This window comes from Orycteropus afer, unplaced genomic scaffold (genome assembly GCF_000298275.1).
Source record: "Orycteropus afer afer isolate SDZICR_OR568_19922 unplaced genomic scaffold, OryAfe1.0 scaffold00029, whole genome shotgun sequence".
Classification (NCBI taxonomy): domain Eukaryota; kingdom Metazoa; phylum Chordata; class Mammalia; order Tubulidentata; family Orycteropodidae; genus Orycteropus; species Orycteropus afer.
The window spans coordinates 5,195,348-5,208,101 of NW_006921616.1; the positions used below are offsets into that span (position 1 = coordinate 5,195,348).

At 47.9% G+C, this 12,754-nt stretch overlaps 1 protein-coding gene across 1 annotated transcript in view; it reads left to right on the forward strand.

Moving 5' to 3' along the window:
- KDSR (3-ketodihydrosphingosine reductase) overlaps nucleotides 1-12,754 on the forward strand; it is a 38,235-nt gene that overhangs the window by 21,733 nt on the left and 3,748 nt on the right. Inside the window, exons 7-8 of the mRNA XM_007935493.2 lie at nucleotides 2,125-2,208; nucleotides 10,448-10,531. Coding sequence (XP_007933684.1) covers nucleotides 2,125-2,208; nucleotides 10,448-10,531 — 168 coding nt within the window. The remainder of the gene's footprint in view (nucleotides 1-2,124; nucleotides 2,209-10,447; nucleotides 10,532-12,754) is intronic.

A 12,754-nucleotide genomic window follows, 5' to 3' on the forward strand; every position in this document is an offset into this window, starting at 1 on the left:
CTTGCTGGGAGGGAGCAAGGACAGGTGAGCCGTGAAGAACCCACTATGTCTGAGCAGTTAGCTTTGGTGGCATGCAGGTGTCTGACGACCACTTGTTGGTATTTTTGGTGATTTTTTTTTTTTCTGGCTGATGCACAACAGAAGCCAAGGCCATGGGAGAGAAGTTTCCCAAGTCCCTGTCTCAACAACAAATGGGAGAGAACTTGCGTGCTCAGCCTGACTGCTTGAAGTGGATCCCAGTTGCGTCTGGGTGTAGCTGGCCCTTGAAGTGGCATGCCCCGTCCACACTGAGTGGTTGGCTCTGGCACACCCAGGCTGCCCTGGACCTGAGCCAACAAAGATATCTCCCTTCTGCACAATCCAGGATGACTGGGCGGGGTCTCCCACTCGCACACGTCTCTGGACCCTTGCAGCTCCTTCCACTAGCTTCAGAGCTGTGCCTTCCAGGGGATACTAAGGGAAACAAAGACAACGAGATTGAAAAAAACACTGCCATCAAGTCAATCCCAACTTATAGGAACCCTATAGGACAGAGTAGAAGTGCCCCATAGGGTTTCCAAAGCTGTAAATGTTCATGGGCACAGACTGCCCATCATTCTCTTATGGAGTGGCTGGCGGGTTAGAACCAGTGACCTTTCAGTTAATAGCCAAGCACTAGCCACCAGGGCTTCCTTACGGTATAAGAGATTGTTGCATTTCCATTCTTCTGCCTAGAGAACCCTTCTTAAGGTAAGCAGGGGCTGGCCTTCCAATCAGCTGTCTCTCCACTTCCAGTGCTCCTCCTTTTTTTCATGGGAACTAACAAGGGCACCAGCAAGAAGTGAAAAACATGGCAGAGAGATTTCAGGGTGGCCAGCAGCCGGGTAGGGAAGAGTGCAGGGTGGCTGCTGGGCAATGCCCTAGTGAAGGGCGTGGCTCATGGACCAGGGGAAACACCACAGGCTTGTTGGGCGAGTTGATGAGTGGTAAGCTGTGCGGTGAGCTATTTGTGGAGGCCTGGGGTGGGGTGGGGAGGTGAGCAAACGAAGAGCCTGTTCCCTGGAATTAGAGGGGTGAGGTGGAATTTAAGCTGGGGCGAGGGAGGGTGAAGCTGGGGTCTAGGGTTGAGGGTGGGTGTCCCCTGGAGTGGCTTGTCTCTTGGACCCCAGGAGGGGTCAGGACTTACCGTCCTCCAGACAAACCACAGACGGCCAGATGAGACCAGCCAGGCATATCAGGGGATGCTCTGAAATAAGCAAACGTCTCGGGGGATGGATGTCATTCCACATGGGGGTCTGGGTGGCACAGAAATCCTGTAGGGAGCAGGGGCTGTAGTGGTCCCCACACACTGCCTTTGTCCTGCGTCTCTTCTGTTGAAATTTGAATTCCTGCTGACGTGTCAGGAGCGGCCTCGAAGAGAAAGCATGTCTGCAGTCTGAGGAGCAGGCCTGTCCCATTGCCTTGGATGCGGTGCTGGAGTGTTGGGCTGGTGCACGGGGGAACAGGTCTCTTCCTTAGCACTTTGTTAGCCGAATCGTAAGGCTCTCCAGGCTCTCTGCCTGGTCAGTGTAAGTGGAGGAAACATAGGAGGAGGGGGTTTGCCGTGTCTTTGTTCCCTGCCATTCAGTCCGCCCCCAATTCCTGGTGAGCCGGGTTATAGCTGAAAAGAACTCTGCCGGGCCCTGGGCCATCCCCATGGCGGCTGGAGATCAGGCAGCCACGATATGTAGGATTTTCACAAGTGGTGCATCTTAGTCTGGAAGCTCCGATGAAACCTGTTGCATGTCAGAGCACACGCAAGCCTTCCCTGATGGCTAGACGTGGCTGCCCGTGCAGCACACTGATCAGGAATCGAACCTGGATCTCCCTCGTGGAAGGCAGGGACTACCACCAAGCCACCACTGCCTCCCTCTTGCCATGACTTAGGTCAGCTGGTTTCTGGAGTAGAGGTTAGGAGGAGCCCTTGTCTTTGCCTCGAAAGAATCTGCGTGGAGAGGAGTTTCCTGCTCGCTGGTGGTAGCATACGCCCAAATCGCCTGTTGGCCTTGCTGCCTTTTGAGAGCCGTATCACGTGACCTTTGCCTGAGAGCCCCTGCCAGCTGGTGTCCTGTTTACTGAGAGTGCTCACATTGTCTCTAAATGTAGGTGAAGCCGTACAATGTCTACATCACAGTGGCCTACCCACCTGACACAGACACCCCCGGGTTTGTGCAAGAAAACAAAACAAAGGTAAGCATTACCGTGCCCCGTGTTATAACCTTTTCCTGGTTCTCTGCTTTCTTGCCCGTCAGCCCTGCATTTTGCCCGGTCAGCGATGCTTACTGAGTGGCTGCTGGTGCTAGGGTTTGAGCACCTTCCTGGGGTTCCTTAGACAAGCCTGCCTGCCTGCCTGCCTCTCTTCCCCACCCCTGTTCCTTAAAATGTGATTCATATTTCTATCAAATGTAAATCAAGTGAACAGATCACACGTGGGTCTGTGAATCAGAATGGACTGGACAAGGACTGACAGCGGTGCTCATGCAGTTGTCGAGGTCCAGCCTCACCTGTCTCCCCGCCCATTCCCTCCTGTTCCCCAGAGCGTCTGGTATTTACACCCAGTTTGTAACTAACATGTTTATACTGTGACTTGTGACTACTACTTTTTTTTTTTTTTTTTTAAGATTTGGAAGTTATTTCTTGACTTCCCACTATGAGAGGTGAAATTTACAGCTTGTGCATCCCCCCCCCCTTCTCTGTGTGCTCTCCTATCTTTTTGGTTAAATCTAATTCAGTGTTTATTAATAGGGTGTTACAAATGATGCCCTCAGCTGAGCCCTGTGGTCGTCTGTGGTGGTCTGCCCTTTCATCGTAGCCTTGTAGGTGTCTGGATCCTGCCTTTGGATCCATTCTGCCCTCTGAGTGTTCAGTTGGTTTCACTCTTTTTCCTTGGAGGCATCTCTGCTGGCATTCCCCATCCATTTCCTTGGTCCAGAGTCTAGACCTGCTGCTCAGCTATGGTCTTGATACATCTCTTCACCATTAGACAGTTAATGCCCTTTCCTTTGTTGGGTTCCTTGTCTTCCCCATTTTTGGTTTACTTGCTCTTTTTGGTGTATCCTCTGTGGGGTGTACGTGGCTGTTAACTGAAAAGTTGGAGATTCAAGTCCACTCTGAGGCACCTGGGAAGAAAGGCCTGGCAATCTGCTTCTGAAAACCAGCCACTGCCAGCCTTGTGGTGCACAGTCCTCCGACAACACGGGTCAGAGTCAACCCTGCCAACCAGTTTATCCTTCAGTACTTCCGTAGAAAGGGTACGGCAGAGGTAGAAAACCAAAAACAGAGCAAAGCATCGTGTACTTGGCTGTCTGAAAATGCCTGTGTCTTCCCATTAATTCCTTTTATAGTGAATACAGAATTCTAGGTAGCAAGTAATATTCCCTCAGGTTTTTGCAAGCACTTCTTCTTCACCTTTTAACTCCCATAGTTTCTAGTGGCGACCCAGTGCCTCTGGTTCCCGATCGTTTGTATAGGACCTATTTTTTAAAACCCTTTTATCCAGTATTATCTTTATCTAACATGTTGTGGTGTGAGTCTTTCCATTTAATATGCTAGGTATTCTGATGCATCTTTCTATTCTTTCAACTCATGAACCTCAGTCCTGGGGAGCGTTACTATACCGTAAAACCTGCAAAAGCTGGAACCTGTGTAAGATGGAAACCTGTCAGAGAAGGAAAACTCATGTTTTCCACTAAAAGGAGCAATAGGGAAGTAGTATAACTGCCACCTGTCAAAGGGGGAAATTTGCCAGACCCAGAAAACTGAGCAGTCCCGTTGAGGGTGGCTCACCTAGGTTTCATTCTGCTCCTTGGTCGTTCCTGTCCGTCTAAAATACTTCACCTGCTCATTCTTTCTGGAGCTGGTAGGATTCAGATGTTGGACTTTACGGACTGAGCTAATTTCTTTCCCTTATCTCTTATTTTTTTGTTTCAATTTCTAGTTTTATTAAAGTTAATAAACTTTAAATAACTTTAATCCTTCAACCTTTCTATTGAAATTTTTAGTCCTGCTGACCTATTTTTGAAAATCGCTTAGATTGCCTCTGAGTATTTTTTAAATATACGTTTTCACAGAGTCTTGTTTGGTTTATGGATTTCTTTTTTCCTCTTGTTTCTGAAGATACCCATCTGGACCTTTGTTTCTGTTGGTGGTGGTTGACTTTTTCCTCTGCTCTGGTTCCTCGGAGGGCCGTTTCTCTGATGCTGTTGCTGGAGGCTTTTGTCAGCTGTCTGGTGGCCCTCGTGTCCATACTCAGGAGTGAGGCCCAGCGCTGGCTGTCAAGCTCTGCCTTACCAGCCGCAGGGGACGTGGCCACTCCATTAAAAGACTGCCACATGTCAGCGTCACACCCTTCCTCCTGGCTAATCCGTTCCCCAGGGAGGACTCACAGAGCCTCCTGCCCTGGAGAGTAGACAGTGTCTGCTGGGGAGCCAAGCAGGGCAGGAGGGCAGGGAGCTCCGCGTTCGTCGTGCCAACTTCCACTTCACTGTCCAGTTCTCACCAGGTGCCTTGTAACTGCTCTTGGCAGTGGCTGTTGTTGTGGGACCGAGAGTTCCACTGCAGAGGAAGTAGTTGGGGGATGTGACTGCACCTTTTATAGGCTCTGACCCAGTCTTCCTGATTTTAAGGAAATAGCTGGCATCTCCAAATCTTGAGTCCCTCTTGGCTTCTGCAGTGTGAATTGGCTTTGCTTGTTGGCTTTCCCCTTGCAGGGAAGTTTTCTGCAATCTGCTTTTCACTTTAGCTTGAAAAATTCTGTCGACCTAGCTCGTCTCTTGCCATTTCCCCTCTCCTTCCTCTGTCCTTTTGGACTTAGGCCCTTCCTGTCCTTCACTCTAATTTTCAAGGCATAGTAATTACTGGAGGTAGAGCTGGTGGCTAGGCTGAGGTGAGCACAGATGCTTACTTCATCCGCTTCACCGGAAGCCTCGTGGATTTTCAGTAGCTCCCTCCATACGTACTGCTTCCTGTGGCCCAGACACCTTAGAATCCTACAGAAGGGCAGAGAAGAGTAACAGGTTGGCACTGCCCTTCAGGAAGGAACCAGTTGTTCAGGTAATCACTACAGCACAGCTTGGAATGCTGAAATGGAGGTGTGTCCAGAGTGCGGTAGGACTCAGTGCTGAGACAAAGGATTGGAGGGTGGCATCAGCAAGAAGGTGCCATTGGGAACGGTACTGATTGCGTGGTCATTTTCTGGAGAACACGGGGGCCTTGGGACTTGGAGTGAAACCAGGGAAGGTGGTCTGGGCTAGGATGGTGATGGACCTTACATGCTAAGTTGAAGGGTTTGCACTTGAGCCTCCCGATAGTGGAAGTGTGGAACGTGCTTTCAGTGGGGAAGTCAGGCACATCTGTGTATGTTTTAGAAAGGTGAGGATTAGGGAAGAGGGGTGGGAAGGAGGAGAGTAGTGGTTCATTTCTTTTCCCTCTCTGTGCTCACCATGGTCTTCCTAGAGCAGAGTATTTTCTCAGAACATCCTCCTCTCGTTCTAATTGATTGCTCCTAGCTGTGGTTTAAGGAACCCTGGTGGCACAGTGATGCCCCCTTCAGCTTCAAATCGAAAGAAAGGTCAGTGGTTCAAACCTACCAGCTGCTCTGAGGGAGGAAGATGTGGCAGTCTGCTCCCATAAATATTTCAGCCTAGGAATTCCCGTGGGGCCGTTCCATTTTGTCCTGTAAGGTCGCTATGAGTTGGAATCAACTCAGGGACACAACCCCAACCAGCCCTGCTTTGTTCTCATCATCTGCCTGTTGCCATACCTGGAGAAGTCAGCCACCACCTCCATAGGAAGAACTGGCAGTGAAACAGACAACACACCTTGGATACCATTCTCAGACTGTACCTATGACTCGGGTTGGTGTTTTCAGTGTGGTGTTGGAAGAGAGATTGGCATTCAGTCAGAAAATTGAGTTACTTTCAACTTAATGCTAGCTGCAGGCCTCTGGACTCTCTGGGCCTTTTGTTTAGAATCCTGAAAAATCCAGCCATTCTTTCCAAAGGCAATGATTTTTGCTAATAATCTTAAAAGCATTATTCTATTAATAAAGTATTTTTTTATGATGTAGAGTACAGACTGTATTTTTAATTAATGAGATGATATTCTTTAAAAGTAATACTCTATCCAGAATTGCCCATTCACTGGCTCTCTCACATGGCTGCAGCCATGGTTTTAGTTACCTAGTGCCATTAGCGGGAGCTCTGGTAGCATAGTGCCTAAGGCACTTGACTGCTAACCAGAAGGCTGGTGGTTCAAACCCATCAGCCACTCCTCAGAAGGAAGATGGGGCAATCTACTCCTGTAGTGATACCGCCTCAGAAACCCAAGGAGGGGTCGCTATGAGTTGTGTCCGACTCAGCGGCACATAACAACAGTGCCATTAGCACAGAAACGCCGCAGGTGGGTGGCTTTAACAAACAGGAGTTTATTTCCTCACTGTTCAGGAAAGGCTAGCAGTCTTGAATTCAGGGTGCTGGCTCTAGGGGAAGGCTTCTGTCCCTGTCGGCTCTGGAGGAAGGTCCTTGTCTCTTCTGAGCTTCTGCTCCCGGGCAGTCTGCAGGTGGCTTTGATGGCTGTCTGTCCCTCACTCTGCTTTTTCCTTGATCAGTCACTTTTATGTCTCAGAAGAGATTGACTCAAAATACACCCTATGCTAATTCCATCTCATTAATGTAACGAAAACAACCCATTCTCAAGTGGGGTTACACAGGCAGAGGCCAGGATTGACAACACAGCTTTTTTGGGCGACACAGTTCAATCCATAACAGACATCTTGGGTTTAATTTTTCAGAAAGTGAACTTTGGGTTTCCCTCTCTTCCGACCCCACCTCATTTTCCACCTCATTGCTAGCTCCCACCATTCACCCGGTTTCCCAAGCTGGAAACCTTGAAGCCAGCCGCAATCCTTTCTGTCACACCCCTGTCCACTTGATCTGCAAATCTTCAGCACTGTTCTCAGGACATAACCCTGAATCAGACCTTTCCTTAGCCACATGTCGCCTCCATCCTAGTAATGACAGCCTATTTTTGCCTGAGCTATTTGACTAGCTCTCTGACTGGTTTCCTGTTTCTGTTCTTAGCCCCGTAGGGTCTGTTCTTCAGGTGGTGGCTGGGGTCTTTGTAAAACGTCAGCCAGGTTTTGTTACTCCCTGTTCAGAACCCTTTTGTGCAGTGCTTTTCAATCAGCCTTCCTCTGCTGATGGAAACCCTGTCTGCCCTCTCCAATATGGTGGTGGCGCTGTGGCGGTTAAGCCTTTGAAGTGTGCCTGGTGAGACTGAGAAACTGACTTTGTGGTTTAATTTTAACTAATTTAGGATAGCATATGTCACAGGTGGCTATGGATTGGAGGGTGCAGCTCTGGTGGCTCCATTTTTCCTGGAATAAAATTTGAGGTTTGTAAGCCCCACCCCGTCTGGACCTTTGCCACCTCGCCCTGGGTGCAGCCACACTGGGCCGTTCTCTGTTTGCTACACTGCCAGGCTGCTTCTCACCCAAGGGCTTTGAGCTTCCTGGTTCCTTTCTTTGGATGCTTGGATAGCTTATTTCCTTTACTTCATTCAGTCTCTGCTCAGCTGTCACCTTGGAGAGGACCTCTCTGAGCCTCTGTATCTAAAATATCTTTCCCTGGGTCACTCATCACTCTTACCTGGCTTTATTTTCCTCCATAGCACACAGCCCAACCAAACGGAAATAAGCCAAATCGGTTGCCATTGCGCCCACTCTGCCTCATGGCAAGCCCATGTGTTGCAGAGCAGAACTGCTCCACAGGGTTTTCTTGGCTGTCATCGTTAGGGAATCAGATCACCAGGCCTTTCTTCCACGGCACTGGAACGCAGACACACACAGTGACTGCCGCACCTCCTGAGCACAGTGCATGCGTCAAGCTGTTCACGGGAGTGTCCTCTTGGTCTAGGACAGTCCTGGTCACCGAGTAGTCATTCTTCGAATGAACTGATAAGGTGGAGACGAAAGGACCCAGTCAGTCACTCTCACACGCTGAACTGAAGATGATTCTCGTTTTCTTCTCTTTTATAGTAACACTTGGTGAGATCGACTCTGCTCTGCATACAAATGACATCTACGTGCTATCGATTGTGTGTTTGTAAAAAGATGTTTACGATTTAGAATCTTTTCCCCCCCTCTTCTTTTCTCTTTGACTCTTCCTCTTTTTAAATTCCTACTATTTCACCAAAGTAAAGGTAAGCCAGTGTCCTGTCTTGGAGTGAGCAGAGATCAGCAAAGCGTTTGGTAAGCAGTGTTTTAGACCAAAGCAGGAACAGTAGACAGAGGGTGGTGATTTCCCTGTTAACATTTGATTTAGATGTTGATGAAGTTGGGGTTTCTTTTCTTCCAATAAAATATTAGACATGCTTCTGTGGGTGAGCAAAATTCCATGTCAGTCTGTAGCTCCTTTAGGGGGCGCTATAATGCTTTGAAATCTAGTATGTCTCTCACACGGGTAATAAAATGGCAGCCTCTGGTGGCCTGGAAGATTGCGTGTGGCACCTCAGAAGGTGGAGGGGCCATCGTCCAGGGCCAGGAAACGCTTGCCGTGTATGAGGTGCTCTGCTTTTCTGTTTTAAGGAAATGTGTGTTTTGGTTTTTATTTGGTTCACTTTTCAAGCTGATGTGTTGACGCTCCCTGGTGAACTAGTGGTTTGGATCCAGCACACTCAAGCCAACATATTAAATAAAATTTACAATCTCATGCAATTTAAGGCTTTAGTTTTGAAATCTCTAAGCCAGACTCCCTCATAAAGATTTTGAAGCACTTGTGTGCAACGTTCCCCCAAGAAGAAAGCCCAGACCACAGAGATAAATGAAAAAAGACACAGCCCCCAAGGATGCTAACACTCAAACCCAAATGCACAATAGCTATACGATAAGGCATAAGCACTCCAGCTCAGGGGGAGATGGTTGAGATTGAGGGCACAGCCACTAAGAGCTCAGGAAAGGCTTTTTAAGCTGGTGACGATTGATAGGACCTTTAGCCATCTTTTGAAGGTCTAAAGGCCAAGATTAGGGATCTGAACCTTAGTCCAATAACTGAGACATACTCAAGCTCTCACTCAACTCACGGCCGTCAAGTCGGATCCAACCTACAGCGACCCCTCCTTGGGTTTCTGAGGTGGTATCACTACGGAAGTAGATCTCCCAGCCTTCCGAGGAGTGGCTGGTGGGTTTGAACCACCAGCCTTCTGGTTAGCAGTCATATGCCTTAGGCACTATGCCACCAGAGCTCGTATACTCAAGCTAAGAGAAACAAAAGAGAACAGCGATCGCCGTTGAGTTGATTCCGACTCATGGTGACCCCATGCGTGTGGGAGCCGAGCCATGCTCCAGAAGGTTTTCAGTGGCTCATGGAAGCAGGTCTCCAGCCCTTTCTTACGAGGTAGCTCTGGGAGGACTCAAACCCCCAGCCTTTCAGTTAGTAGCTAAGTGTGCAAACCATGTGCACCACCCCAGGACGCCTACACTTCAGTTAGTAGCTAAGTGTGCGAACCATGTGCACCACCCCAGGACGCCCACACTTCAGTTAGTAGCTAAGTGTGCGAACCATGTATGCCACCCTAGGACGCCCACACAGCCAAGCACAGGACCACGGAATTCTTCCTCATAAGCAGCTCCTCTTATCTCCATCTCCTGTCTCCCTGCCTCTCTGCAGGACCCTTAAGAACCTTAGCTGATGTTACACAGGGCTGGTTGGGTTTTTAGCTCAGAGCCTTCAGCTCTGTCCACAGGCACGGACACTCTTGCCCAGCGAGGTGGTCAGAGTGGCTGTGGTAGTCAAGGACACATGTGTTGCCAGGACACATGGTCTAGGCTCTGCACAAGCTCATCGGATCAGTAGTCTGGCCAGCAGGGAGGATTCTAAGAGGGGGAATGTTGACTCATAACCAGTTGGGATGGTCTTGTTAGTTTTGAAATCTCTAACCCAAACTCCCTCATAAAGAATTCTGAAGCACTCATCTACAGAGTTCTTGTTGGGGTGGTCCTCATTGGAACTGAGGCCCGCATGTCCCACAGGGTGGCAAGAATCTCTTTGTCTCACTGGATAGAATTTTACATTCACTAACCAGGTAGATAGGAGCTCTGGTAGCATAGTGCCTAAGGCACTTGACTGCTAACCAGAAGACTGGCGGTTCAAATCCACCAGCCACTCCTCGGAAGGTTGGGCAACCTACTTCCGTAGAGATACTGCTTGGCAACCCAAGGAGGGGTTGCTATGAGTCAGGTCCCACTCGACGGCACATAACAACAACCAGGTAGATAGATACCAGTTTGAATCCAGATGCCCCTTACACTAAACCTAGGAATGTGCCCAATGGTAGAAAATTGTACTTCTCGGTAAACGGGATCTGCAAGGATGATGGGGATTTTATTTAACGGATAGTAATGCTCTCGATACGTGCATTGTTTTCACTGCAGCCTTTGGAGACTCGACTTATCTCAGAGACCACATCTGTCTGCAGACCGGAGCAGGTGGCCAGACAAATCGTGAAAGATGCCATAGTGAGTACAACCCTTACTTCCTTTCTGCAGTAATGGCTGCCATACTCTGCTTCTGAGAAGGTGTTTGTCCATGGTCTTGTTTCAGAACATAAATCACTGTGTAGTTTTGGGTGGTTGAGTACATCTTCTCTAATACTGGACTCTTTTCCTCTTAGATACTCTTGACTAAGTAATAATAAGTAGACATCTGAAGACTGGTTATACAACTTAGCCACAGAGACAGTGTTCTCAGTGTAGCCTGTCTGGGAACTTAGATGTTTTGAAGAAAAAATAGGGTGTGTCTATGGTGTGTAGGTGTTACACGTGACACACGGTGTGACACCGCCTTCTTTTCCACAATGCTTTCACTCTTAGATCATGTTACTGCCTGGTCACCAGGCTTGTAACAGAGGATTTTTCTTTCCCCTTCCAGCTACCCAGCATCCTTTTCCCAGTGACTGATAAGGAAGTACAGCCAGCACACTGGGCCCACCGGCCTGCCACCCTACCAATAAGCTTTCCAGGCTACTGCATTTACTTTGAGTCAGAATGAGGTACTTAGAAGCTAGGTGGGTTTTTCTTAGAGCAACAACATGTGTGCCACGTGTTTTCTGACATGCAGAAACATATACATTCATGAGGGCTGTCTGCAACTGCAACTCTTAGGCCCACGTGGAATTTAGATTTAGGATGACTGGCATGAGGAGTCCGTGCAGTGGGTGACACCATGTCCCATGGCAGTGCATTACTGTGTAACGATGGATAAACAGCAGACTCCACTGAAGCGTGTCCACCACCAGGTGCCATTGATTCTGCTTCATGGTGACCGCATGGGGGTCGGAGTAGAACTGTGCTCTTAAGGGTTTTCAGCAGCCGCGTTTTCAAAAGTAGATCTCCAGGCCTTTCTTCTGAGGGGCCCCTGGGTGGACTTGAACCTCCAGCCTCTCAGTTAGCAGTAGAGCACAGTGACCGTTTGTACTGCCAGGGACCCCTTTGAAATATACAGACATGTGAAAACTTGGCCTATTGAATGGCAATTAAAAGGCATGGGTAGATGGCAGACCTGGATTGGGAAAGACTTTGTGTTTCCTACTTATTTCGAATCAAAGCAAGTGCGCACGGTGTTTTCAGTAATCCTAAGGTTGGAGAATAGATTGGGTGCATTGAACACCAATGACCAAAAGCCAGAAGAATTGTGGGATGATGTCAAGGACATTATCCATGAAGAAAGCAAGAGGTCATTAAAAAGGTGAGAAAAGAAAACCAAAATGGCCTAATAAGGAAGAGACTCTGAAATTTGCCCTTGAGTGGAAAGTAGCTAAAACAAATGGAAGAAATGACAAGATAAAAGTGCTAAACAGAAGATTTCAAAGAGCAGCTTGAGCAGACAAAGCCAATTCTATAATGAAATGTGCAGAGACCTAGAGTTAGAAAACCAAAGGGAAGAACACACTCGGCATTTCTCAGGCTGAAAAACTGAGGAAAAAATTTAAGCCTCGAGTTGCAATACTGAAAGATTCTACGGGCAAAATACTGAATGATGCAGGAAGCATCAAAAGAAGATGGAAGGATTACACAGAGTCACTGTACCAAAAAGAACTGGTCAATGTTCATCCATTTCAGGAAGTGGCATATGATCAAGAACCAGTGGTACTGAAGGAAGAAGTCAAAGCTGCACTGAAAGAATTGGCAAAGAATAACTGTCCAGGAATTGACGGAATACCCATTGAGATATTTCAACAAACGGATGCCCTGCTAGAAGCACTCACTCAGCTATGCCAAGAGATTTGGAGTCAGTTGGCCAGGTAGCCAACTGACTGAAGGAGATCCATATTTGTACCTGTTGCAAAGAAAGGTGATCTCACAGAATGTGAAAATTATCAAACAATATCATTAATATCTCACGCAAGTAAAATCTTACTAAAGATAATTCAAAAATGGTTGCAGCAGTATATTGACAGAGAACTTCCAGAACTGCAACCTGGGTTCAGAAGAGGATGTGGAACAAGGGATATCATTTGAGCCAGATGGATCTTGGCTCAAAGCAAAGAATACCAGAAAGATGTTTACCTGTGTTTTATTGACTATGCAAAAGCATTTGATCGTGTGGATCATAACAAACTGTGGATAACACTGAGAAGAATGAGAATTCCAGAACACTTAATTGTACTCATGAGGAACCTGTACATAGACGAGGAGGCTGTTGTTCAAACAGAACAAGGATTTAAAATCAAGAAGGGAGTG